The following is a 24,451-nucleotide window of genomic DNA, read 5'->3' on the forward strand; positions in this document are numbered from 1 at the left end:
TAGTGATCATTCCATATATGACACCAAGTTTGAGTGGCAAATGCAAGGCATCCAGGCAGGAATAAATGGACACTTGAGAACTGAAAACAACTGTAGCCAAATTTGAAATATAAACCCCAAAACATGTTATCTTAGTGTCATAAACTATCCTATCTCAATACAATCCAAACAAATGATAGAGCAAATATCTTACTCCATCGCAGTGTATACTCTACTCAAAACCGGCTCCAATCAACCCCTGAGTCTCTTTTGGTTACAACAGAGTATTGTAGCTAAATAATTTCACATGAAGTCATCATATTTGTAAACAAAAATTAACTTCATATGGTTAAAAAAAAAAAAAAAAAAAAAACTGAAACTGATCGAATAGCTCTAACTAAGAACTCATTTGCTACATGACTGTCACAGCGATGAAAAACGTGAGTTTTTAAAATAGTGGCGTTTCAGAGCGTTTTGAGAGAAGGAGAGGTAGAGAGTGGCTTGATTCGGATGCTTCTGGTGTAGAGGTTTGTGAGCGCAAAGAGTAAAAGCACAAAGACCACTTGAGCACTCACAATCCCAAAATGGCTAATACTATTCCCAATTTCCATCCAGCTTCCTGTGTTCTTCACCTGCAACATATTTTTGGTCAGTGAACACCAATATCTATATGTTTTAATTTTGACATAATAACAGTAAGCAAATGAATGTTTACTTACCAGGAAGAAGAAATGGATCGTCATTATGTCTGAAAATAAGATCACAAGGAAGTAACATCCCAATCTTGGCACCCTCACTAATTTCGTTATTGCACTGAACGCACATCTGCAATTCACAGCAATTTGGACAACCATAGGTTTAAGACTAGTTTTATACTATTCATTACTACTGGCTTTGGTTCAGTGTTTACACTCACATGACAAGCATGAACGGTATGAAGAGCTTGAATATAAGAAGAGCTGCCATCAGAAACGGCTGTACAGATGCACCGGTTTAAACATAAGATTTTATGGAAACACAGATTATAACAAAAGTAGAAAAACAAACAATAATGCAGATACTTACGCTGAAGATTGTGATAAACCGGTATACAGATGATATCTCAAAACTTGCTATACTTGCAAAATTCCCGGTTCCGAAGAAAGCAACATTGAACAAAACCATCTACAGAACACAAGCCAAATACTAAATTCATATGACTTCCATTTTTTCAGATGTATTCATAATCTCGCTCACGTCACAATGGGACCAGGGAAACAAAGAAGACGACTTACAAAAACCAAAGGAATCCGCACATCAGATAGCTGCAAGTATCTTTCATCGCTTCCGATAGTGATATGTTCCTCTGTGTTATTTTCTGACAGAGACGATTCTTTTACTTTGCTAGAATGATGAGAAGCATTCTCAAACAATATCCATGCCATAAGCACAACGGCAAGTGCACTGTAAAATACAGCTTCATATCTGCAAACAAATGGTGGAAACATGAGAACAAGCCATATAACCAGTGGACTTTAATGTATAACTAAGTCTTGTAAAGAGAGATACCCAATAGACAGAAGAAGAAATGGAGGCGCAAAACCAAGAAATATTGAACTTAATCGAGAAAGGATGCCATTTGCTGAAAACAACGGAAGAACCATTGAAGAACCTGCAAAGATAGAAGACGGTTACAAAAGGAGTAACACAAACACAAAGAAACACTATTATGCAAACAGTACAGAGGTCTGAGGATATACCGGCAACTAACCAGTTTATGAACTGATGTGACGAATGCAATTCTTGATTCTGCGTTCGATGCTTTGTCGACAAAAACACCATCACAGATGACACACCAACCAAAAATATCTGTATCATTTGCACCAAGAAAGGGTGAACTATTAGATGAAGAACCAAAATTTGAAGTTATAAAAGTAAAATACCTGTATACAATATAACATTGAGCACATCTGCGTCCTGCTTTCATGAAAAGTAATACTCTGCCAAAATTTGTTCCCTTCTGCATGTGTGTCTAGCCACTTTGCAGCAAGGCTTATTACTATAATAATAGCTCCACTTGTAACTCTGTAACCAAGAGATGGTACCAACATGAAACACTGAGCATTCACAAGTTAAAAATGACGCTAAAGAGCAAAGATGCTTAATGCTGTGTTCAACAAATTTTTTTACTTTTTTAAATAGAATGTTCAATATAATTTATATTCTTATGATTCTATTGAACAATTCTATACAATGGAAGTGAAGCCTTCTTCTAGATGAGTTGCAGCTCAAAAGTTACTAGATGTGCTAAGTAATAAATGTGGTTTCCCAAAGCATCAGTGTCATGTAAACCACAAAACGTAAAAAACAATCAGAGAGAAGTTCAAGCAAGGGAGAGAAAAAGAACTTACACTAAGTTATTATTATCAGGAATTTCAGCTGGCATCAAAGTGAAGACAGATAGGAACCAACAAGATATACAGACAAAAACTGGTATCCCAGATCGCCAAGGGATTGAAAAGTGCAACAAAATTGAAGCCACAACACCTGCTATCAAGAAAAACCAAGTGTAAAGCTTTCTCTCCGTGAAGCTATGAACCTGCAAGAGGTTCAAAGATCAAACAATCAGGGAAAAATCCTCCACTTCAGAGAAAAACTATTGGACCATCCAACTACTCGTACCAATAATTCCACAATGACAACTGCTACAGCTGCAGCAAATAGAAGTTTGATGAAGTAGTCGGCCCTCCGCTCTCTCAAATATTTCCACAATCCTCTTATTAATCGATATTCACTAAAGATTTGTGTCCATAGAAAAACAGTCATTCCAATATATGCATGGTAAAGAGGGGGCGAATGCTCCACCAAATTTAGCACCGAGAGAATTGCCATCAGCAGGCAGCCTGAGATATATACCTGTATCAAAATGATCAAAAATATGAGACAGACAGAGATTTCACATGAAAGTGTAGATGTTTAACTATGACAAAGAAATCCTGCTTAACCAAGAATAGCTAAAAAAGAAGAGTAATCTTATCAAAGTGAAGATGCAAGCGTTTACTTTTCCGGAGTCTTTTTTCTGCACAGACAAATGCTCTTTTTTGGACAAATCTCCTGATAGTGAACTATAACATTGCAGGACATGCAGGGCAAGTACGATCATCCATCCAGTGTATCCGAGTGTAATTACAGTCATCAGCATAAGCCAGTCATACGTTTGGAAATAATGAAGGCCCTCTAGTGACAAGTTTCTGAGGTCCACAGCTAATTTCATTGCAGCTTCATAACTTTTGGCGGATATTAACTCATCAATCTGACTCAGCGAAAAGGAATGGTGGACCAACGGCTTAAATGGCTTGAAAAATAAGGAATTTGAGCTTTTTATATCTGATTTTGTCAAGGACAGACATACCCAGGATAAAAAGAGCAGAATATAAGCAAGCTAAGAAACAACTCTCAAAACAAACTATGAATATGAACAAATATCTTTTTCGATCCCTATAAGACTACTGTACTATAGCATGAACAATGTCAAAGGCTTGAAAGCAGGGAACGGCATCATAATGAGAAGTGATGCTACAGTAAAAATTATAATCTTCAGTGCAGAACTTAAGCTAAGATTAGAGTGTGAGCACAAGGATACATGATTTTCGAAGAAGCTGATTAAGGATTTGTTTGGTATTGGCTACCACAGCTTCAACTTCTTCTGCCTAAAAATACATAAAACAATAAAGCACCATAAGTCTTGACCTCCAGCCAATTTCTATTCCTATTCCTATTCTAAAACCAATTCCCAATTCAGTTTCGACCTCTCACCCATGAACACTCAACAGGGAACTGGGATTTTAGGAAAGAAATGTAGCATTAACAAATACCTAATCTCTTTCAGAGACCACAAGCGGAGAGTTCATATCAAGTAACATACCTCATTCAACTTCATATAACCAAGTGGTAGATTTCCAACGGAGTTCACTGGGCATGGCAAACCCAAGAGCGTTGACTACAGATATTAACAAAAAAGTGAGACCAAAGAACTTGGGAAACAGATTCACATTTTAAGTTGTTTGACTGAGAAATGAAGGTAAAGTCCAACCATAAGGGGTGCTATGTCAGCTTGGTTGACGTCTACTCTCTCAACGCGACGAAGGCCCCAGTCATAAGGTGTGGGCATATCATGTGCATGCTTGTCAACAAATGTAGTAACAGAATCAGAGTGACTATTTCCAGATGCTGGTTTGGGATATTGAATCCCAGCTCCCCAAGCAACTAATGGAGTATCAGTGTTTGTAGGATGCCCATCTCCATGACTTCCTATAAGTAACAACAGGTTCATATAGCATCATAAGCTCAAAACGAAGCAAGAAAAATAGATGGAAGGTGCAGATGAAACCTAACCAGATAGCTAAGGGCAGATTAATGATCATTCCATATATGATACGAAGTTTGAGTGGCAAATGCAAGGCAGGAATAAATGGCCACTTGAGAAAACAACTGTAGCTGAATTGAAATATAAACCCCAAAACATGTCCCCTTAGTATCATAAACTATCCTATCTCAAAACAATCCAAACGAATGATAGAGCAAATATCTTACTCCATAGCAGTATACTCTAGTCAAACCGGCTCCCAAATCGTAGGTAGTCTAACCACCCAATATGCCCTAGAGTGTTAACTAATGAGAAAATTTGAAACAAAAGGAGTGACAGAAGCAAAAGCAGACCTTTGTCGCTCATCCCATGATCAGCGGTAAAGATATAAGAAGTGCGATTGTCTCTGTAGTAATCCTCCAAGAGATGGTAGACCCTTTCAGCAATCTTATCAACAACTTTGACATTGTTGAGATAGATTGATGAGTAAGGCCGATGTGCATGACCATTGGAATCACAACCAAGAAGGTGAAGAAAGACAACGAGTTTGTCCTGGTGGAGGAGCTCTTTCAACTTTGGATCTGCGTGAGACCTATTGAGAAGGCCTTCAAATTGATCGAAAGACCACTCATCCAAAAAGGAGGCATCTACACCAAGATACAACATCTCAGTTCATTCTAGTAATAAAAAGCTTCTGTTGCATTCACAAGCAATAAGCAAATTGACCGCAGAGTCAAATTTCATTCCAGATACTAATACATAGTTTTTCAAACAAGGAAACAAACCTGTAGCAAAGTCTTCATACTCGTGCGGGTAAGAATTCCAAGTGCTGTGAGGTAAGGCACTGCAGAAAATAGGAATAATATCGGGGCTCCCAAAAGCAAACGTATGCCGGCTCTGGTTAAAAACAGAATCAAATTCAACAGGATTAGCTTTCCATCCTGCAAACACACAATTTCATTTCAAAAAGCCGCTACCAACTTGACAAGACTAAGTAAGTATCTACAAGCATATATACAGAAGAAGAAGAGAACCTTTAGTGACAGCACTAGGATCTTCATAGAAACCAGCAATAATAGCAACATGGCCAGGTCTAGATTCTGTAGGAGGACGAGCATGAGAGACACCCCAACGCCCCTGATTCTTTATGATATTCCTCAAGAAGGGTGCTCTGTATTTGCCTTCCTCGTCCGGCTCAAAGAATTTGTCAGCACGTAAACCATCCGCTGATAAATGTCCATCAGCAAAAGCAAATCAGAAATGTCTCGAGCAGAATCATATATACTCTAAAATCTTACTATAAGCTATAACTGAAAGAATCCAGAGCTGAAGTAAGAAACACATTTCAGTGTGTGAGGACTACTACTACGTAGTACGTACAGATGAGAAGAACAAGTCGCTTAGCCGGCGGCTCAGAGAATCTCGGAGGCACAGGATCCATCCCGTGGACTATGGGCGTTTTGAAGTAAATGTCGAAGATGCTTAGCATGTAGACGGCGTGAAGAGCAACACCGAGAACCACCAGCCATGTTTCTCGCCTCTTTAGCCATCTTCGTCTACTAGCGACCACGACGGCTGTTGCTCGACTCTGATCCGAACCTCCAACTCCCAAGATCCCGTCGCTCCTCATAGATCTTCCCAATTCTCCGACCAAAAACATTTCTCCTTGGATTTTTTTGTTAAATCTCCATTTTTCAGTGTTCACTATTCTCAGAACTAAAGCCCAAACCTTCAGCTTACGATATAACAAAACTATGATATAAGTTAAGTTAGGCCCAATCCAGTTGAGATTTATTTCTTTTTGTAACAATTTAGAAACATAAATAATCCAATTGTGTTCCTCTGCGCTCAAATTATTATTACAACGTTCCAAATATATGAATACAAAGAAGAGTGCAGAGATGGTTGTTCAAAAAAAAAAAAAAAGAAGAGTACAGAGATAAATTACAAAAAAGCAGAGAATAAGTAGCAACAATAATATAAGATGAGTCTCTCAAATCCAGAAATACTCACAAAAGAGAAAGAGAGCAGATCACTCAAAAATGACTCCCACTTTTTTCATAAACTTTTTTTTTACTTTCTTATAAAAATATCTCTCAGTTCTTCACTGTGGTCACATGTTTCAGAAGCATTTCGACAACATCTTTGGAAATCCTCGATGCTTCGTTCTTCAACTGCTCGATTTTGGTATCAGTCTCTTGCTCCAGCCTCTTCACATTCGCACCAGAGTCTCCGCTTGTCTGTTTTCAACAATATGATAATTAGAGTGAGGACACTACATTTTAGGTTGTCTAAGAACAATTTTCTCTTTTTAAAAAATCATTTACCTCCTCAAGTTTCCTCTGGAAGTCTTGCTCTGTTTGAGCTTTGTATTCGGCAATCTCTTTCTCTGCCTCTTCCTTAGCTTGCTTCAGTCTTGCCATTTTTGCTGCAACCAATAAACAGGTTATAAATCAATTTCAAGCCATATAATCAAACCTATGCATTATGCTCCAAGTGCTACACATAACTACAACTTCATTTCCATAAAATATGCAGGCTCCCAAGAATGTAATTGGATGTAGATATTAGTGTTGGGAAACTTTCAGTTCTAAAGTTGACAAGTAATTATAGAGTTTCAGATATGAAAACTAAACTGGCAAAGGAAAAAAAAAACTTAAAATTACCGGTCCTTGCAGCATTGACAATGTGTTGAGCTTCTACCTCAGCAGCAAGCAACTGTTGGATCGAACCTTGACCTCTGTTGGATTCCATGCTTTATTACACAAAAGTCTACAAAAACAAATCTGTTAATATATAAGGTCCAATAATGCATCAGGAAAACCTAAACAACAAAAATTTGAACTTCCATAAAGGCAAAACATACCTAAAATTTTGCTCATAAACCTACACATAATCTCACTGTCACTGATCACTAATTCGGCCGATCATATGAATTACGAGACTGACTAACTACTAACTTAAGGACATAACAGGATTAGAGAAACATAATTTACCCATAATTCAAAGCAGATCTGTTACTCTAGCAATCCATAAGTCGGAAGCAAAACAAGTGGAAAATCAAATTGGGATGAGAATCAGATAGATCTAAGATCCCGAAAAAAGGATTAATTAGAATCTAAGATCACCAAGTAAGTGAAATCCATGTATAAATTAGTTGATATTCAAACAAAAATCAAAACTCTTAACACCATCCTAACAACGATCCTACCACGTTGAATCACCGGAATTTCCGAAAGAAGTCAAAACAGTTTGACTTCCGATAGAAAACTGAAACCGATCGCATTGAAGAGAAGAAGACACATTACCTTTGTTGATTCCGAGGACAAGAGAGAAGAGAGAAAATCGAGGATCTATCAACACGTCTATCTAATCTGCTGCTCTCGGTACTTGTATGATTAACATCAGCAGTGGGCCCACTTTTAATAGACATTGAAGCCCATTCTTATAATGGGTCTTATCTACAAAAAGCCCAAAGTAACCATGAGACACGCGGAGCCTCGTAATAATAATGGGACCGGGCCATTACAAAACATAAAATATATATTTATTTATACATGAATGAAAACCATTAATTAATTTTATAATAAGGTATTATTATTCCACTCTCTCTCTCTAGACTCTGAATTAGCTCATTCTTGCCTCCAAACAAATATTCCTGACAGACCAGACCACTCGTAAGACAGACCAAACCCTAAACTAAAAGCATCCACGTTCTTTGTTTTTGTATTGATGGTCTGATCTCATATCCATGGAGATGGAGAATCACCGCCCCGGCAGTTTCACCTACATGGGCCGCAAATTCAGCGATTTAAGTCTCAACGATGACTCCTCTGCTTTCAGCGATTGTAACAGCGACAGATCCGGCGAATTCCCCACTGCTTCCTCCGAGAGCCGTCGTCTCCTCCTCTCTTGCGCCTCTGAGAATTCCGATGATCTCATCAATCATCTCGTGTCGCATCTTGATTCCTCCTATTCGATCGATGAGCAGAAGCAAGCTGCTATGGAGATCAGGCTCTTATCCAAGAACAAACCTGAGAATCGGATCAAAATCGCCAAGGCCGGTGCGATTAAGCCGTTGATTTCTCTGATCTCTTCTTCGGATCTTCAGCTTCAGGAGTATGGTGTCACTGCAATCTTGAATCTATCTCTCTGCGACGAGAACAAAGAGTCGATTGCTTCTTCCGGTGCGATTAAGCCGCTTGTCAGGGCTTTGAAAATGGGAACACCGACTGCTAAAGAGAACGCTGCTTGTGCTCTGCTCCGTCTATCGCAGATCGAGGAGAACAAAGTCGCCATCGGGAGATCCGGAGCGATTCCTCTGTTGGTGAACCTTCTAGAAACAGGCGGATTCAGAGCGAAGAAGGACGCGTCGACGGCTCTGTACTCGTTGTGCTCAGCTAAAGAGAACAAAATCAGAGCCGTGCAATCGGGAATTATGAAGCCGCTTGTTGAATTGATGGCGGATTTCGGATCAAACATGGTGGATAAATCGGCGTTTGTGATGAGTCTGTTAATGTCGGTGCCGGAATCGAAACCGGCGATTGTGGAGGAAGGAGGAGTTCCGGTGCTGGTGGAGATAGTAGAGGTGGGAACACAGAGACAGAAAGAGATGGCTGTGTCGATATTGCTACAGCTTTGTGAGGAGAGTGTTGTGTATAGAACAATGGTGGCTAGAGAAGGAGCGATACCTCCGCTAGTGGCTCTGTCGCAGGCAGGAACAAGTCGAGCTAAGCAAAAGGCTGAGGCGTTGATTGAGCTTCTAAGGCAACCAAGATCCATTAGTAATGGTGGTGCTAGATCATCGTCCCAACTCTGATGTGAGCTTTTCTTATTTATCTTTTTTTACCACACTCTTTCTTCGTCTTTTACTGTTAATGCGAGGGTGTATACAAACAACCAGAAAAAAAAGGGGGGAAAAGGAAACTGTAAATAGTTTGTGTAGAAAATTAGTGGGCTTGTTGTAATTTATCTTGAGTTTGGCTTTTCTTTTCTTTTTGTGATCCATTTCATAAATTTCGGTTTGGTTTTAACAGATTTCTCATTACCAATTTTCCCTCCCATTTTATGAGTAGGGTTTTGAATAACATAAGGGAGACATTCATAATTGAAATTATCGAACTAGAATGCAAGAAAAGTGTTAAAAAGGGAGAGAAACATAGACATGTTCTTGCGAATTTTTAACTTAGAGAACAAGTGACTGAAGTTTTAACAGACTGGGGACAGAGCAAAAGAGAAGTCAGAACATGTTCTACCATGTTCATGTTTATGGTCAACACATAGCATATTCTTAGAAATAGTAATAAACGTATTCTCAGAAATTTTAACTTAGAGAACAAGTGACTGGAAATCTCAACAGTCATGGGGACAGAATAAAAGAGAGAAGAGAACATCGTCATGTTCATGTTTATGCCAAGACACAGCATGTTAAAGACACGATCCCGGAAACACAAAAACAGGAATACACTAAACTAATCTCTTCTAGCCGCCTGAAATCACTTGCGTTTGACCATCTGGATACACATTGACAAAAAAAAAAAAATTGATTGAAGCCTGGTTAGCGATGCGTATGGATTTCTTTCAAGATCCATACACAAAAATCAAACCCATATGTTTTTTTTCAAGAACTTCATCTAACTCACCTGCCAGAAAAATCGCACTGTTAGCTTGTTTATCAGCTTCTGAATTTTTTTCCTGCAAACCGGACAGCTTACAATTAGTGGTCATCTTCATATCAAATGAACTCAAAGATACTTGGTCCTAATTCGCACTAAAACTCTCAAAACCAAACATGATTGGATATCTAATGATTGTTGCGCAGACGGACTACAGAGTTGATCACAAGCAAATCAGCAGCTAGACCAAGCGGGTTTGGTGGCTTACCCTGGCAATGTGTTTGATATCGAATGTTTTAAAACTGTTCATGAGCTCCTTAGCCTGTTTGCACAGCTCAGCCATTTTTGGGTGATTGGTTTTCCATGCACCTTGAACCTGTTCCATTGTCGAATCCAAGTTATCAAAACAATTAAGGCACAAACATGAATAATTCAAACAAGACAAAAGATAAGAGTGAATTTTATATCTGGACCTGCATACAGACAAGCATTGAGTCGCCTAAGACGTGCACATTTTTAAACCCTTTGTCAAGAGCAGACCTCAAACCAAGAAGCAGAGCTCGATACTCTGCAACATTGTTTGTGGCATTGCCAACACCTTCCCGTAAATAGAAGAGGACACTATTATCTGAAGCACGGAGAACAGCTCCTGCACCAGCCTTCCCTGGGTTTCCTTTAGAAGCACCATCAAACTCAATGGTACATGAATCCTGAGGGCGAATGATAGATAAAGGAATTATAAAGATGCAGAAGAAGAAAACAAGCATCTGACTGAATAATTTTGTTGGATGTTATTACATTTTGACGTATAGGTGTCCGAGTTAGGAGACTGGAAGGAATCCGACGAAGCATGTCATTTTCGATCTTAAGCTGCTTCTGCGGAGGACTAGGGGAAAATGAACCCGATTCACCACTTCCCTGAAGATCAGAGGCACAAGAATTTTCATCATTATCTTCAAGAGATTGCAAAACATACAGTTACTAATACATAGCACCAGCAGCAAAGGCAATGAATTATGTCTCTATAACAGAAAAGATTTACAGTTGTTACCATATCTTGCAATCTCTTAGACGGGGAAGATTTGTTGAGAGACTCTCCTTGGGAAGAAGACGGTTGCTGAAATGAAAAATCAAAAGTCAGAACAGAATTTTGAACGTCAACTAAAATAATGTCACAGATTAGACAAGCAACTGAGTAGATGTTCCTGTAAAATATGATATCTGCACTAAGATCACTCTCTATTATTCAGTCGCTCATACAAGAATGTTAGTTAGATCAAGATTGTGTGTCAAACCTGAACAGGACAAGGAATGAGTTTCCCAAAAGCATCATCTTTGACATGACTTGCATTGACAGAAAAAAGAGCGTTCTTAATCCCAAACGAAGATAACAAGTCCTCTGCTCCTTTTGGCCAACCATATCCTTTGTACACACTCATTGCAGGATGTGATACCTGAAACCAAAACAAAACATATGTAAGCCCTAATAATGCAGACATCAACTTCAACAGTGAATAAGATAAAAGGAATAAACAGAGAAATTACAGATGAACCAGCTTGCCCTTGGCATTCGCTCAAGCTTCGATAGACACCAATAATGTCTCCCTTACGCACAATGTAAAACGCATCTTTTTCATCCTCCATTGTGGAACCCATCAACCCTAAAATCCCCCAAATCTTCAGGAATCAACAAAACCCCGAGTTATCAAAATCACAGAACCCTAAAACCTAAGCCAAACGAACAAATACCAAACTAAAACAAGTCCCCAGAAAGCAATTCAACAGAGATCCAGAATCCGAACAGGCAACACGCATCGAGCGAGAGAGAGACGATTTGGTTTTCGAATTTCAAACTTAGTGCTCTTGCGATGCAACAACGGACCACGAGAAAAAATATGTAGATGGGCTTCCGTGTGAAAAAGCCCAATAGAATATTACGGTTTCAACACGAACGAAACTACTTGCCGTTCCATTTCACACAAATAAAACTACTTGCCGTTTAGTGGAAATTACATTAATATATTCACAAGTTATACTCCACTTACACAAAATTCATGAGTAACCTAGAATTTCCAATTATATTTTAGCAGCCTGAATATTGATCTCTCTATATATATATTAAGAATTATTAGTTATGGATTATTAGTTAAGTATTTACTCCTAAGTTAAGCTCTATACTTGAGTTGTAGTCAATATATAAGGCAGATAGATTTGTAACTTAAACCCCAAGAACACGATTTATACGAATCAAGTTTTCTTGACATTAATAATGAAACAAGTACTTAAGTACTGTAGTAGGAAAATAAAAAACCACATATAGCTATTTTATAACAAGGTCTTAAACTCTTAATAATTCTCCTTAACAACTGAGCCCTTCACAGTATGAAAGATTTGTTTGTTATTCACGAAGGAAAACAGTGTTCTTGGTGTTTACAGTTTGTAAAAATATTGGAAGCCATCTTAATTATTATAGATATATGTCACTCATATCATGTTGGGAATCATGCCTGATCTAGTTGTCATCCAAAGGATCAACCAACATGTAGATGATAAATAAGGTTATAGGAAAACATAAAAGGGTTCCAATAAAGTAGGACCATGAGGATGTGCCTAACCAACCGAGGATTGCAAACAGAGCTCCTAAGTAAGTGGTGGACAGAGTATGTGTAACTGTAAAATCTTTTATTGGACAAGAGAGTTGCACGATCGAAATCCCCGCTAGTATAAGACACACGCCAATTATGGACCCCTCTACTCTGCTCATTACGCCTTGGACATTATACGAGATGCAATACATAAGTATCATCACGGCCAAGAAGAAGAATGCCCGCCCCTCCGGTCCTAGTTGATATCTTGGGACTAGAACATCTTTGCACAAGCACCAAATTACCATACCAATGTATGGAATATTCGCAGCCCTCAGAGTTGTGTATCTGGCCATGATGAGACATAATACAATTAAAAATCATCCAAATAACTACTTCAAATCAAATCTATATACAACAAGAATTTCCTTACACGTATACGGGCATATAGCTAGGGGGTTCAATGTCTAAGAGGATTTGTAATGATACTCTCAAGGCAATGAAATAGTATAATCCACGACTATAAAGACAAATCACTTCTTTGACTCTCTTTTCACCTTTCATTTTTTTTGTGATTAGTTAATTAAGACGAGGAGCACAATACTACAAAGAAGACTCAAACTATAAATGTTATATGTCTAGAATGTATATTGGTTTTATTTTATACTAAATCAAAGGTGATAAAGAGAGATTTGATCAAATCTGTATCCAATCAAAATTTGATAAATTTTTACCAATTTAACACATTTTCTAACTTAAACTCTATAAATCTATACATAATTAAGTATATAATTACTATCCAACTCACTATTTAACAAAATTGATAAAATATAAAGGAATGATTAATATCAAATACATACATATATAGACATTTTTTATTAATAAAAACCATTAAAACCTTGACACATCAGTATTTATCTTCTTTTATACAAAATTTAATCTGTATCCAATCAAAATGTGATAATTTGTTTTTACCAATTTAACACATTTTTTGTAACTTAAACTCTATAAATATTCATAATTATTTAATTACTATCCAACTCACTATTTAACAAAATGGATAAAATAAAATTAATGATTTTACATCAAATACATACCTATATAGACATTATTATAAATAAAAAACCTATTAAAACCATGAAAAATCAATATTTATCTTATTTTATTCAAAATGTAATCTGTATCCCATCAAAATTTGATAATTGTTTACCAATTTAACACGTTTTCTAACTTAAACTCTATAAATATATATAATTATTTACTTACTATCAAACTCACTATTTAACAAAATTGATAAAATAAAATTTAATTTAATATCAAAAATACATATATAGACACTGTTAAACCCCATTAAAACCTTAACACATCATATATTAAGTCGTTTCTACTTTCTAATGATTTAAAATAAATCTGGACGTATAACTGTTTTTCAGCTATTTTGTAGTTGAATGTCAATGTCAAACTCAAAACGTTTTGCACATTCTGGCAGTTTCTCGATGTCATGTGAATAAATTTTCAGTTTTAATAATGAAAGAAGTACTTCAAATGGTATGAAAGTTTATATCATATACATTATTTTTTATTATAACAAAACGGGATTACAAACAACTTATTGAATCACATGTTCTGTCGAACGTGTATATATTTGTGCGCACAAATATATCTCAAATACAACATTGGTGCAATATTTGTTACCCCAAACATATTTGTGAAATCCATATATTATATTATTATATTTTCCTTTCTCTCAACATAATGTGAATAAATTTTCAGTCGTAATAATGAAACAAGTACTCTAGTAAGAAAATAAAAAACCACATATCACTTATCAGCCTTAACAACCGAGCCCATTACAATATGAAAGATTTGTTTGTAATTTACAAAGGAAAAGATTTCCTTGGTGTTTATTTGTAAAACTATTGTGAAGCCAAATTAATAATTATTATAAGTATTTGACACTCTACTTATATCGGGTTGGGAATCATGCATGATATAGTGGTCATCCAAAGGATCAAACACTAGATGATAAAGAAGGATATAGGGAAGCATAAAAGGGTTCCAATAAAGTCGTGCTATGTTCTTCCTATCCCACCTAAGATAGCAAACAGGCCTCCTAAGTATATATGGTGGATAGAGTATGTGTTGAAACTGTAAAATCTTCTACCGGACAAGAAAGTTGCATGATTGAATTCCCCGCTAGTATAAGACACATGCCAATTATCGACGCCTCTACTCTGCTCATGACGTCTTGGACGTTATATGAGATGTAATACATAAGTATCATCACAACCAAGAAGAATATATAACACCCGCCCCTCCAGTCCTAATCGATATCTTGGGATTGGAACATCTTTGAACAAGCACCTAATTACCAAGGTACAGAGTATTCGCAGCCCTCAGTGTTGTTGCGTATCTAGCCATGATGAGACATAATACAATTAAAAATCATCCAAATAACTACATCAAATCAAATCTATATACAACAACAATTTCCTTACACGTATTCGGGCATACAACTAGGGGTTCAGTTTCTAAAAAGATTTGTAATGATACTCTCAAGGCAAATAGGCAATGAAATAATATAATAGACGACTATAAAGACAAGTCACTTCTTTAACTCTCTTTTCGCCTCTCATTTTCTGTGATTAATTACGACGAGGCGCACAAGACTACAGAGAAGAAACAGGCTAAAATGTTATATATGTCTAAATGATGAATGCAGAATGCGTGTAAGTCTTTTTATACTAATTCAAAGGTGATAAAAAGAGATTTGATCAAATCTGTATCCAATCAGAGTTTGATAAAAATTTTACCAATTTAACACATAATTATTTAATTACTATTCAACTCACTATTCAACAAATTTAATAAAATAAAAACCAAGGATTTAGCATCAAGTACATACATATATAGACATTAAAACCTTAAAAATCAATATTTAGTTATCTTATTTATACAAAAAATAGTCATTTACTTTCGATTTCTTTCAAATAACTATTTTTGTGTTGAATGTCGCCAATGTCAAACTCAAAAACGCTTTGCTCATTTAGGGAGTCTCTCGACGTCGTGTGAATAAATTTTCCGTTTTAATAATAATGAACAAGTAATTAAAATGGTATAAAAATTATATCATGCATATACATTATTTTAATTATAACAAAAGAGTATTACAAACAACTTATTGAATCACATGTATATCACCCATTTATTTATCTGTATAGTACATTACAATGTCGAAACACAGCTCACAGCCAACAAATGCCAAAAAAGGAAGAAAAAAAATCATTCGAAGTGCCATAGATCACATTAAAATGATCAAATTAAGAGGGAATTCGGAGATAGAGAGGGATTGGATTTTTGGTAAGTGGAGGTGAATCCCATACTGAAAATGCACTTTCAGAGTTCATCCATTTGTCTGTCATATCAGGATAATGACGATCAATCACATCCTTGAGACTCTCTGTAGTATTCACCCATTCAAGCCCCTTCTTCGTGTAAATCGTTTCATTGAAATCACTCGTGAAAAACCTATCCGCTTCTAATCGCCTGAAATTGTTTAAATTAGTATTAGATTATTAAACTTTTCTAATTTACTGTGATATCTTCAAGAAAACTTGGTTCTATATATATATATATATCGAAAATATATACCTTGTGGCCATGATGAGGAAAATGTAAAAAGCAGTCTCACTGATAGCAAAACCTTTGATTTTCTTCTCTGCCATAAGTCCCACGAGAAGATCAAGCTCCTCCACATCACCATCGTACACGTCATCCAACACTTCAATAGCTTCCTCATCCTCCGTTAGATCTTCCCACTTGGTTATCGGAATCATAAACATAGATCTCCTGAACTCGTTGTACCGTGGGACGCTCCTCTCCCTGTCCCTGTAGACTAAAATAACCGAAAAAACCGAATTCACGTGAGAATCAAGTCAAACAACAATGAACGGCTGAGATCAGGTTGACTTACTCTCTAAAGCAGCTAAGTCGACGTGGTCTGGACGAGCTTGGCCGTTGGGGTCGTGGGGAACAATGTCTCTTAACCACATCGGATAATTCATCAGTTCAAGGGCACCACTTGCTTGGTGACCCATTGAGACCATTAGCTTAGTGAATCCAATGTGAGACATGGTTTCTTCTCCCTTGCGACCAATCAAATCTCTCATAGAAATCCTAAATCCAATGAAATAAAACCCTAAATTTTTTTACAATTTGGAAACTTCAAAATAGGAGAGAGATGTATATATATAAATGTCGAGTTATACTCTTGAATCAACGGTAGTGATTTATTAGTTCCTGGTACATCATCAATGTCAAGTATATGGAGTTGATCAGGTAAGAGAGAATGCATTCGATAGACGCTGGTGAAATCTTCAGTTAGAGAGTAAGGGACCCCATGATTTTGCGGTTTCTTCATTCCCACGACACCTCCCAAGATCGAACTGCCTGCATGTCCGAAAGAATCTTTAAACTTCTTTCCTAGTAGTCCGTACCTAAAATCACAATATTCAAAAGTGTTAGAATGCAACGTCTGTACGTAACGTGATTCATTATAGATTCAAAAAAAAAAAAAGTGGTATATATTGACCAATTTGCTCGCATCCCAGCAAGTAAAGTGTCGGTTTTGAGAAGCTGGACTGTCCAATCTATGGTGTGAATCTTGGCTACCACGGCTGAGGTCACTAGCCTAGCGTACCGGTACAAATCTTCGTCTTCCAAATCATCATCCTCATCCTATATTAAATAAAAGTGTTCTTAATTAGTTTTGTACAAAAGAAAAAATATTTTAATTAATTTCGTAATGTACATTAAAAAATTTATTAAAAAAAAAAAAACCTTGAGGGCGTCGCATACGGCGTTGTGCTCTTTGATGAAGAGAGCTTGCAAAGCGGAGACACCAGCCCAACTGTTACGAATGTCGCCGGAGATAGCTAAACCGTCTTCGTCATGGAGAAGGAGACCCGTCTCCTCCGATATCTTTAGTTTCCCGTCTTTGTAAGTTCTTACTCTATCCAATGTTTTCGAGTTGCTTCCATAGATGACGCTCGAATCCCTAATTTATCAAATTATTTATGGTCATCATATATATACTTAAATGTATGCATGGATGTGTGTTTGCGTCGTCCATATATATCATCATCTATAGAATAATTTATTTATTTTTCCTTTGCGACAAATTTTGATCGTAACCGATCCCACAAAAATGTAAATAGTAATATGTAACACATTTTTGATGATTTATATAATAGGTTAGAATAAAAGAATTACCACCAAGGTGTACGGATATTTTGCGAGCCAGTCTTGATTTCGAAGAAACCGGTAGGGACTTCCTTGGTCTTTAAGAACCTAAAGGAGCTTAAGGGACACTTGCTCGCTACTTCTTTTGGAGCGACAAGTTCGATCTAAGTTACCAAATCAATTTTTTCGTTAAAAACATATATATGATAAGTGCATGTGCGTAAATGATGGATTAAACAGAAAAATAATAGAATTGACGAACTTGGTGAGTGTCTTCAAGATGATCAATCCAATCATGGATCATGAACTGAATCCAAGAAGCTGCAATCATGTTGAATTGTTTTCCCGTGTCGATAAACTTTTTCCTTCCTAATAGTTTTGTCGCCACCACCATGGGGTCTGGCCTCCGTAACTTCAAAAAGGAAAAAAACATTAATTATTTTTTAAATATCCACAACTTGCTAAAAATGGGAAAACGTGTTTAAATTTAGAAACTTCTCAATAAGATATTCTCTTATATTAGTCGTCAAATCATATTCGACACTTTCATACACATATATATGAAGGTAAAAAATGATTACCTTTGATTTCTGATCGACGGGGGGACAATTTCTCCCGAAAAAACTATTTTGACTGCCGACGCCTTCATTAAAGGGATCATTGAATTTTCCGTCAGCAGTCCGGTACGGATAATTAGCAGGATCAAACCGGATCCCAGTCGGAGTTTGACCGACGTTGAGAAGATTGTATTGTTGGTGAAGATGTCTTCGTACTTCAAGATAGGTTAACCCCAAGAATACTGGAAGCTTATGCCATGGAACCATCTTATCCACTCCATGCACGATCTGCACCATGTAATTTAAACATCATATTATAACTTTTTCCACTATGTAAACAAAAAAACATATCGGTAACGATTTAAATTCCTTAATTCAGTTAATGATCCGAAGAAAAAAAAAGTGTGGATGTGTTTCTACGTGCATATATGTGTGAAAGTTCAATTACTTACAAGAAGAAGAAACCGATCGAGGAGGGACATTCTTGCATAAATCTCATGGAAGTCTTTGTGGATGAATTTAAGCAAAATAGAAGAGATTAGGGAAGTAATTACTTTCATTCTGTTAAATTTCTTGGGGTTATTGTAGATATATCTTGTTATGTGAAACGTCACAAGATAAATGTTTAAATAGAGTTGCGAGGGTTGTAAGAAAACCTTAGTGTGTTAGTTGCCTATTTATAAAGCATAAGCCATGATATATATAAAAAAAAAGAGAAGACTATTCAAATTGAGTGTTTTGAAAAAATATATATATACAAAAGTCATTATCATTATTTTCTTGTTATTAAAATTTTGAAAATGTGACTCATTAACTTTGTATCATTGTGATTTATATATGTCACTGCGTTATCATTGAGGTATAAACACAAGTCTCAAATATTAAACATACGCTTTCTTTTTCTTTTTTGGGTATCCTGTGTTGTATCGGAATGGTTATCTATTATAAAAGTTAACTGCAACTCGAATTAATATGAACCTTAATTTTATTCTCAAAAATAGTTATATAATAGAAACTGTTACTGAATTGTTCTAAAGTGGGGGTGTCATCACCTAAGAAAAATTAAGTTTCTACATGCATTAAAGCATATATGTATATATTTAATGGGGGTTGGTTAACCAACCCATTCCTCCCTTACCCAAGGTCCGCTCTTGAACACAATCAAAGATTAAAAGATTGCCATTTTGCTTCAAAATAAGGAAAAAGAATGATCCAATAAAATAAGTTTGATATATAGAGCCATCATCAGGTACGTGTTAGAATCTAATATTTTTTATGTTTCCGTAGACAAGTTAGATTAGTTAGTTTAGTCCTACTCGGCTACTCCTTTGATTTATACTATTTGAACATTTTATATTGAATCAGTCTCTCTCTGCACGTATATCAGAAAACGTCCGAATCTTTGGCTCTTAAAGATATCTATGTATGTACTAGTAATTTGTCTTTATAATATATATCTATATTAGACAGACCAAATCTCAAAATGTCTTGGATGAAATGTTAAAATAATACCATTTCTGTTAGTTTTCGTGCGTGTTACTCAAAATTAATTAATACCAATAAATTATAGTATATATAAAAATTTCGACACCTGAAGTTTGGTTGACCAGACAATATTCAATAGGTTTTTTTACCACTGTTTGGTTGCTTAATTTGCACGACTTTACTGGTTGATAATTCTAAATCGTCTCGAAGTTTATGATTTATTGTTTTTATCATAAATAATAAAAGTAAACTCTTCGATAATTAGGATTCTTTTTGTTTATTCCACCAGGTTTATAAATTATAATTAATATTTTTCTTGACAACTATGGCGTCTATATATTCGAACACGACTTAACTGGTTGAGAATTCTAAACTTAAGTTTATGATTTTCATCATAATAAAAGTCATATATGCAAGTAATTCAAGATTAGGGTTCTTTTTGTTTATTCAACCAGGTTTATAATTAATATGACGTCTATATACTCAAACGTACGACTTAAGTTTTGGTTGATAATTCTAAATTTATAGGTTTATGATTTATTGTTTAATTTCATCATAATAAAAGTCATACAAGTAAACTCTTGGGATTAGGGTTCTTTTCGGTTATTCAACCAGGTTCATAATTAATATATCCTTGACAACTATATATGACGTCTATATAATAAAAACCAAATTATAAATAGACGTCACGTATTATTATAATGTAGATACCAAACATGTTTGATCTTTTCTCTGTGGAATGTGAACTGTATTCGAAGAAGATCATGTCGGAGTTTACAAATTATACGTAACTGGATTTGATCCAATAAATAAAAGATCAAAGAGTAACAATTTGATAACTAAATGTGAAACATCAGCAAATGACAACTATTAAGATGTAGATAAGTCTTGGATTAAATAAAATTTTCACGTGATCGTTTGGGTTAAAATAGCTTCGTTCTTTCACTTAAGATTCAATTGTCATGGTCATTTTATATAAATTGGTCATTTTATATAAAAGTTCGTTTCGGTCATGTCATGCATGTTTCCATGGACTAATTAATATGAAAAAATTGTAAACACCATATGGTCGCGCACACTAGATCTATCACAAGAACTATCAACATTACTTTTCAACCACCAAAAAATTATGATAGCCTACTGCCTTAAGCCTAACGCGATCCAACCAAACGCACCACTAAAAATCCAATTCAAAGACTTGAAACAGGTAAATTACATTCGAGCAATTCTACTCCTCCGAATCTACAAAAGTGGTGAAAGTGCTTGATGATGTCAGTGATTTCCAAATATATATAGAGTCCCTCGAAAAGGTAAACTTTTTCCAAATTCATGATAGGGTAAGATCAAATCAACTACAAGGAAACATACGTGGCAGAAAAAAAGTTCAAAAGAAAAGATAAGATTGTAGTTTGTTTGACAAAGAAATAAAGAGTCGCAAATATGGATGGTTACGGGTAACTACAAAAATCAGAGAAAAATTGATCATATATCATCATGAATTCCATAAAAGGAGAAAGAGGTGGCTACACAAGCGATCCTATAAAAAAACAGATCAACGAGTGATCCTTGTAGTTGTGGAACACTAATTCTTACACGATTTTCGCTAATCCAAATCCTGATAATCTTAGTGTTACACTAATTCTTACACGCTTTACCCTAATCCAAATCCTATGAACCTAATTCCTGATGGTTTGAAAATTTTTACTCCCTATGTTCCTAATTTTTTATTTTTTTCTAGAGTTTTGAAAAAAAAATTGTTTAATTATTTCTATATTTAAATTTTTTCTTGGATGAAAGGTGCTTTTCTTTGTAATTACATTGGTAATGACAGAATAATACTCAATAGTCAATACTAATTTATAAAAAAATATTGGAAGAAGAAACAAAATGCCATCTCATTTTGGTCTCACACACGACAACATAAAAAGTCGAGCGCGTGGCTTTCACTTGTTATCAATGTCGCTATCGAAATCAATTGAGCATTTAGTGGAAACCGGTAAGGAAGGCGCAGCGAATCTCATCGAGTAATCTCGGTACGGGAACTCGTCGTCAAAATGTCCGGTTTGATTTCCGTCATCGAAATTTAACGAGTAGCTCAACTGATCGTACCGGAATTTACCCTGATCCGATGACCGGTTAGGCATTGCACCACCTCCGCATCCTCCGCTGCTGTTTCCGACTCTCCCTCCTCCTCCTCCACAGCAGTTGCTGCGTCCGAACCGGCGGATATACGTCTTCCATCTAGGTCCAGCGACGAGCTCCGACCACTCCCTCATCCTCCGCCACCCTCGGATCCACCATCGCTCGTCGGGTTCGAGTTTGTCGACGGTCGTGATCCGTTGCCACCACACAGATCCGCCGCGAGTTGATGGCTGAGATGAGGCAAGGCAGGGCATGAGGAAACAACAACCTCGCTTCGCGAACAACGCCTCGTGCATATCGTCGGTGGCATCAACTTCAGCGATCGGCGGCGATTGATGACTCATTCTCAGAGAGAAACAGAAACGAAGGAAATATGGAATTTCGTCCTGATCTAGCTACTCTCTTTTGTCTCCTTAGATCGTCGTTCCTCTTCTCATCTCCAACTCTAAACCCTAATTTTCTCCCTCTACCCAAGAGATTTCTATCACCTTCTCCAATCAACGCGTCTCTTGAGCTGTAACTAAAACAGAAGAGCACAAAACGGCGTAACCGCCAACCCGGCAATATTGGTTCTCATTAACCCTTTTTAACCGCTTTGGTTTTATCACATCTAACCGGGAATTTCAGCTGTTGATGCTATTAATTTATTAAACCACATATGAATGAAGGGGTTCATATACGTAATTGACGTTAGCACATTTGGTTCCAAGTATTGATCGATACATTAAACCGCAATAAAATTGGTCCGTTTCTCTCTGGCCCAAAATTGGTTCGATTTCTCCATAAGCTGAAATTGATAACTCCCAGTGGATGTAATGTATCTAATATTCTTGGAACAGATTCATTGCAAGTGAATGTTCTAACCAAAATCACCTAATCTTTTTGCAAAATCTAATATAGTAAGTAGGATAATATCTTACTTTTGCAACAAGCCACTCATTCGTAAAAACCGGACATACTTTAATGGGATAACCTACAAGTCTACAACTCATCTGGAAACTATATCACAACCGATGGTTTAGTATAGTTCTTCAAGTAACCTTTTTATGAATACCAATATCAATCAGAAGAAGGATACCGGTCAGCAGTTTGTTTCAGATCTTCAAGCTGCGTGAGAACATATTCAAGCTTCTGGAAGCAGATCTCATTGGCTATTCTCGCGTTGTAATCGCATTTCTCAAAGGGACGGTACTCGCAAGCGCTTTTGATCTCTTCCCTTAGTGTCACTTGTATATCCTGCAAGTTTCACAAGAACTTCATCTTATTATGGATTGGCGATAACATTATAGCACATTTATGTACAGTCAAAGATCAACAAGTTCATGAACCAGACAATGAAGCTGATATCTTCAAACTTTATGATTATCTCTAGAAAAAAAGCAGAATCAAAAGCTTTTTACTTGTTCACAGAATGTAATGATCCCTAATCTAGACATGTGTCAAATGAGAGCCCAAATGTTCTTTAAACAGTGAGATTCCATCCAATATGAAAATATCAGCATCCATCACTCATAAACCTTAAGCCTAAGAATAAAGGATCAATGTCAAATCCTAAGAAACAGGAAAGGAATACAAACCTAGAGATTGTGATACATGAACCCATATGTTAACTAGTCACAGAAGAATCACAAAACGAGAAGCAGCGGCCATCTTGAAGACTAAAACCAAAATCAAAATTCTAAACAAAGCCCTTAACTTTGATCAGGAAATGTAATGAACCCTAATATAGACTTGTGTCAAATTAGCCCAAACGATCAACACTCGAGAAAAGATACCAATTCCCCAGAGAGATTGAGTCAGCAAGAACACTAATCTAGCTAGACTTGTGTCAAGTGATCCCCAATGTTCTTTGATCAGGTAGTTTATTAATACACTAATGCAAAAGAAATCAGAAAATATTTGAAGAAGAGATAGAGTAAGAAACCTTCATAGATTGCATAAACTCTCGGCAATGGCTGTTGACGAACTCTTTCTTGGGACCAGAAGGGCTCGCGAGTTCTTCCATCACTCCACCAGCTAGTTCCAAAACCTTAACAACTCTCTGCCCGGAAAACCAAAAATAAAAACACAAAAACACATTCACATCAAATCGTCCAATAAAATCTCTAAGGAAAGAGTGAGTTTTCCAAAATTTCACATTCTCAACATTCTGGAGTCGCTGCAACGAAGTGTTCTGCGTCTGCGGATCCATTGGACTCTCCACGATTTCTTTTAGACCAGAGAGAGAGAACTCCAAACTGAGATATATCACAATACCGTCAAATCCACTCATACACATACCCTAAATACTCAAATCGGAGCAGTGGGAGTACCTCAATCGAACACGGCGACGCGAGACAGTGAAGATGGCAGAGACGATGAAATAACACGGAGAATTTCGATTGGAAACGGCGTGCTTATGATCAGCAACGGAGGGAAGATTTTGGGGAATCGGCGACACTCGGCAATACAGATCGGTGAAGGAAAAAGCAAAGAAGATACAAGTTTTTTTTGTCACGTAAA

The 24,451-nt window shown here is 36.5% G+C and overlaps 8 protein-coding genes and 1 long non-coding RNA gene across 17 annotated transcripts; 2 read left to right on the plus strand and 7 right to left on the minus strand.

Annotated features, from left to right (window-relative positions):
* Positions 1 to 35: 35 nt before the first annotated feature.
* AT3G01380 (sulfatase and phosphatidylinositolglycan class N domain-containing protein) lies at positions 36 to 6,036 on the minus strand. 2 transcript variants are annotated; one of them, NM_001337332.1, is made up of 18 exons: positions 5,705 to 6,036; positions 5,359 to 5,550; positions 5,110 to 5,265; positions 4,678 to 4,971; positions 4,052 to 4,269; positions 3,884 to 3,958; positions 3,602 to 3,668; positions 3,020 to 3,345; positions 2,641 to 2,874; positions 2,370 to 2,557; positions 1,902 to 2,043; positions 1,719 to 1,827; positions 1,528 to 1,630; positions 1,254 to 1,443; positions 1,045 to 1,143; positions 896 to 954; positions 699 to 804; positions 36 to 611 (listed from the first exon to the last, which is right to left on the minus strand). In NM_001337332.1, the coding sequence occupies exons 1-18, from the start codon at positions 5,982 to 5,984 to the stop codon at positions 444 to 446; spliced, it is 3,006 nt and encodes a 1,001-aa protein (NP_001326691.1). In that variant the 5' UTR covers positions 5,985 to 6,036; the 3' UTR covers positions 36 to 443. The 2 variants fall into 2 exon arrangements, with proteins under 2 accessions (NP_001326691.1, NP_001319441.1); NM_001337331.1 differs by having other exon boundaries at positions 5,110 to 5,221; positions 5,705 to 6,022.
* A 59-nt stretch (positions 6,037 to 6,095) lies between these two features.
* On the minus strand, positions 6,096 to 7,728 carry VMA10 (vacuolar membrane ATPase 10). 4 transcript variants are annotated; one of them, NM_001337334.1, is made up of 4 exons: positions 7,321 to 7,710; positions 6,991 to 7,096; positions 6,652 to 6,752; positions 6,096 to 6,564 (listed from the first exon to the last, which is right to left on the minus strand). In NM_001337334.1, the coding sequence occupies exons 2-4, from the start codon at positions 7,076 to 7,078 to the stop codon at positions 6,421 to 6,423; spliced, it is 333 nt and encodes a 110-aa protein (NP_001327894.1). In that variant the 5' UTR covers positions 7,079 to 7,096; positions 7,321 to 7,710; the 3' UTR covers positions 6,096 to 6,420. The 4 variants fall into 4 exon arrangements, with proteins under 4 accessions (NP_001327894.1, NP_001327895.1, NP_186788.1 ...); NM_001337333.1 differs by having other exon boundaries at positions 7,191 to 7,710; NM_111005.6 differs by having other exon boundaries at positions 6,098 to 6,564; positions 7,633 to 7,728.
* A 152-nt stretch (positions 7,729 to 7,880) lies between these two features.
* Positions 7,881 to 9,419, plus strand: AT3G01400 (ARM repeat superfamily protein). The gene has a single exon (NM_111006.3). The coding sequence runs from the start codon at positions 8,076 to 8,078 to the stop codon at positions 9,141 to 9,143; it is 1,068 nt and encodes a 355-aa protein (NP_566136.1). The 5' UTR covers positions 7,881 to 8,075; the 3' UTR covers positions 9,144 to 9,419.
* A 79-nt stretch (positions 9,420 to 9,498) lies between these two features.
* On the minus strand, positions 9,499 to 11,813 carry AT3G01410 (Polynucleotidyl transferase, ribonuclease H-like superfamily protein). Of its 2 annotated transcripts, NM_001084618.1 has the most exons (9): positions 11,689 to 11,795; positions 11,485 to 11,600; positions 11,235 to 11,393; positions 10,991 to 11,056; positions 10,738 to 10,857; positions 10,413 to 10,649; positions 10,208 to 10,315; positions 9,967 to 10,018; positions 9,513 to 9,837 (listed from the first exon to the last, which is right to left on the minus strand). In NM_001084618.1, exons 2-9 carry the CDS (start codon positions 11,593 to 11,595, stop codon positions 9,806 to 9,808), a joined length of 885 nt encoding a protein of 294 aa, NP_001078087.1. In that variant the 5' UTR covers positions 11,596 to 11,600; positions 11,689 to 11,795; the 3' UTR covers positions 9,513 to 9,805. The 2 variants fall into 2 exon arrangements, with proteins under 2 accessions (NP_186790.2, NP_001078087.1); NM_111007.4 differs by having other exon boundaries at positions 9,499 to 9,837; positions 11,485 to 11,813.
* Positions 11,814 to 12,303: 490 nt separating this feature from the next.
* On the minus strand, positions 12,304 to 13,093 carry AT3G01415 (tubulin-tyrosine ligase). Its single transcript, NM_001337335.1, has 2 exons — positions 12,958 to 13,093; positions 12,304 to 12,872 (listed from the first exon to the last, which is right to left on the minus strand). The coding sequence occupies exons 1-2, from the start codon at positions 13,086 to 13,088 to the stop codon at positions 12,452 to 12,454; spliced, it is 552 nt and encodes a 183-aa protein (NP_001327518.1). The 5' UTR covers positions 13,089 to 13,093; the 3' UTR covers positions 12,304 to 12,451.
* A 1,591-nt stretch (positions 13,094 to 14,684) lies between these two features.
* AT3G01025 lies at positions 14,685 to 14,928 on the plus strand. Its single transcript, NR_140798.1, has one exon. It is a non-coding gene; the product is annotated as an other RNA (long non-coding RNA).
* A 677-nt stretch (positions 14,929 to 15,605) lies between these two features.
* Positions 15,606 to 19,061, minus strand: DOX1 (Peroxidase superfamily protein). The gene is made up of 10 exons (NM_111008.3): positions 18,775 to 19,061; positions 18,347 to 18,610; positions 18,028 to 18,177; positions 17,796 to 17,929; positions 17,364 to 17,580; positions 17,116 to 17,261; positions 16,793 to 17,020; positions 16,498 to 16,700; positions 16,176 to 16,419; positions 15,606 to 16,070 (listed from the first exon to the last, which is right to left on the minus strand). Exons 1-10 carry the CDS (start codon positions 18,880 to 18,882, stop codon positions 15,845 to 15,847), a joined length of 1,920 nt encoding a protein of 639 aa, NP_186791.1. The 5' UTR covers positions 18,883 to 19,061; the 3' UTR covers positions 15,606 to 15,844.
* A 2,486-nt stretch (positions 19,062 to 21,547) lies between these two features.
* Positions 21,548 to 22,698, minus strand: AT3G01430 (NHL domain protein). Its single transcript, NM_111009.3, has one exon. It carries the CDS (start codon positions 22,291 to 22,293, stop codon positions 21,751 to 21,753), a length of 543 nt encoding a protein of 180 aa, NP_186792.1. The 5' UTR covers positions 22,294 to 22,698; the 3' UTR covers positions 21,548 to 21,750.
* Positions 22,670 to 24,444, minus strand: AT3G01435. 4 transcript variants are annotated; one of them, NM_202476.3, is made up of 4 exons: positions 24,262 to 24,444; positions 24,087 to 24,186; positions 23,874 to 23,990; positions 22,670 to 23,185 (listed from the first exon to the last, which is right to left on the minus strand). In NM_202476.3, the coding sequence occupies exons 2-4, from the start codon at positions 24,138 to 24,140 to the stop codon at positions 23,009 to 23,011; spliced, it is 348 nt and encodes a 115-aa protein (NP_974205.1). In that variant the 5' UTR covers positions 24,141 to 24,186; positions 24,262 to 24,444; the 3' UTR covers positions 22,670 to 23,008. The 4 variants fall into 4 exon arrangements, with proteins under 4 accessions (NP_974205.1, NP_001327602.1, NP_001327601.1 ...); NM_001337336.1 differs by having other exon boundaries at positions 23,874 to 24,186; NM_001337338.1 differs by lacking the exon at positions 24,262 to 24,444 and having other exon boundaries at positions 22,751 to 23,185; positions 24,087 to 24,209.
* Positions 24,445 to 24,451: the final 7 nt, after the last annotated feature.

This window comes from Arabidopsis thaliana, chromosome 3 (assembly GCF_000001735.4).
Source record: "Arabidopsis thaliana chromosome 3, partial sequence".
Taxonomy (NCBI): Eukaryota; Viridiplantae; Streptophyta; class Magnoliopsida; order Brassicales; family Brassicaceae; genus Arabidopsis; species Arabidopsis thaliana.

Excerpts from the sequence above, each read along its gene's own strand:
- AT3G01380 (NM_001337332.1), bottom strand. The coding sequence starts at position 5,984 with ATGTTTTTGGTCGGAGAATTGGGAAGATCTATGAGGAGCGACGGGATC. Across the intron at positions 1,144-1,253 it reads TGCGGATTCCTTTGGTTTTT|ATGGTTTTGTTCAATGTTGC; the intron begins GTAAGTCGTCTT and ends TGTGTTCTGTAG. Across the intron at positions 805-895 it reads ATACCGTTCATGCTTGTCAT|ATGTGCGTTCAGTGCAATAA; the intron begins GTGAGTGTAAAC and ends TGTGAATTGCAG.
- VMA10 (NM_001337334.1), bottom strand. The coding sequence starts at position 7,078 with ATGGAATCCAACAGAGGTCAAGGTTCGATCCAACAGTTGCTTGCTGCT. Across the intron at positions 6,753-6,990 it reads TGTCAATGCTGCAAGGACCG|CAAAAATGGCAAGACTGAAG; the intron begins GTAATTTTAAGT and ends TATTGGTTGCAG. Across the intron at positions 6,565-6,651 it reads TCCAGAGGAAACTTGAGGAG|ACAAGCGGAGACTCTGGTGC; the intron begins GTAAATGATTTT and ends TGTTGAAAACAG.
- AT3G01400 (NM_111006.3), top strand. The coding sequence starts at position 8,076 with ATGGAGATGGAGAATCACCGCCCCGGCAGTTTCACCTACATGGGCCGC.
- AT3G01410 (NM_111007.4), bottom strand. The coding sequence starts at position 11,595 with ATGGGTTCCACAATGGAGGATGAAAAAGATGCGTTTTACATTGTGCGT. Across the intron at positions 10,019-10,207 it reads ATATCAAACACATTGCCAGG|GAAAAAAATTCAGAAGCTGA; the intron begins GTAAGCCACCAA and ends TCCGGTTTGCAG. Across the intron at positions 9,838-9,966 it reads CAGTGCGATTTTTCTGGCAG|ATGGTCAAACGCAAGTGATT; the intron begins GTGAGTTAGATG and ends ATGTGTATCCAG.
- AT3G01415 (NM_001337335.1), bottom strand. The coding sequence starts at position 13,088 with ATGAAAGGTGAAAAGAGAGTCAAAGAAGTGATTTGTCTTTATAGTCGT. Across the intron at positions 12,873-12,957 it reads AGCTATATGCCCGTATACGT|ATACACAACTCTGAGGGCTG; the intron begins GTAAGGAAATTC and ends CATCATGGCCAG.
- DOX1 (NM_111008.3), bottom strand. The coding sequence starts at position 18,882 with ATGAAAGTAATTACTTCCCTAATCTCTTCTATTTTGCTTAAATTCATC. Across the intron at positions 17,581-17,795 it reads AATATCCGTACACCTTGGTG|GGATTCGAGCGTCATCTATG; the intron begins GTAATTCTTTTA and ends TTGATAAATTAG. Across the intron at positions 16,701-16,792 it reads TCACTACCGTTGATTCAAGA|GATTTCTATGAGAGATTTGA; the intron begins GTATAACTCGAC and ends CATTGGATTTAG.
- AT3G01430 (NM_111009.3), bottom strand. The coding sequence starts at position 22,293 with ATGAGTCATCAATCGCCGCCGATCGCTGAAGTTGATGCCACCGACGAT.
- AT3G01435 (NM_001337336.1), bottom strand. The coding sequence starts at position 24,140 with ATGGATCCGCAGACGCAGAACACTTCGTTGCAGCGACTCCAGAATGTT. Across the intron at positions 23,186-23,873 it reads AGTTTATGCAATCTATGAAG|GATATACAAGTGACACTAAG; the intron begins GTTTCTTACTCT and ends TGAAACTTGCAG.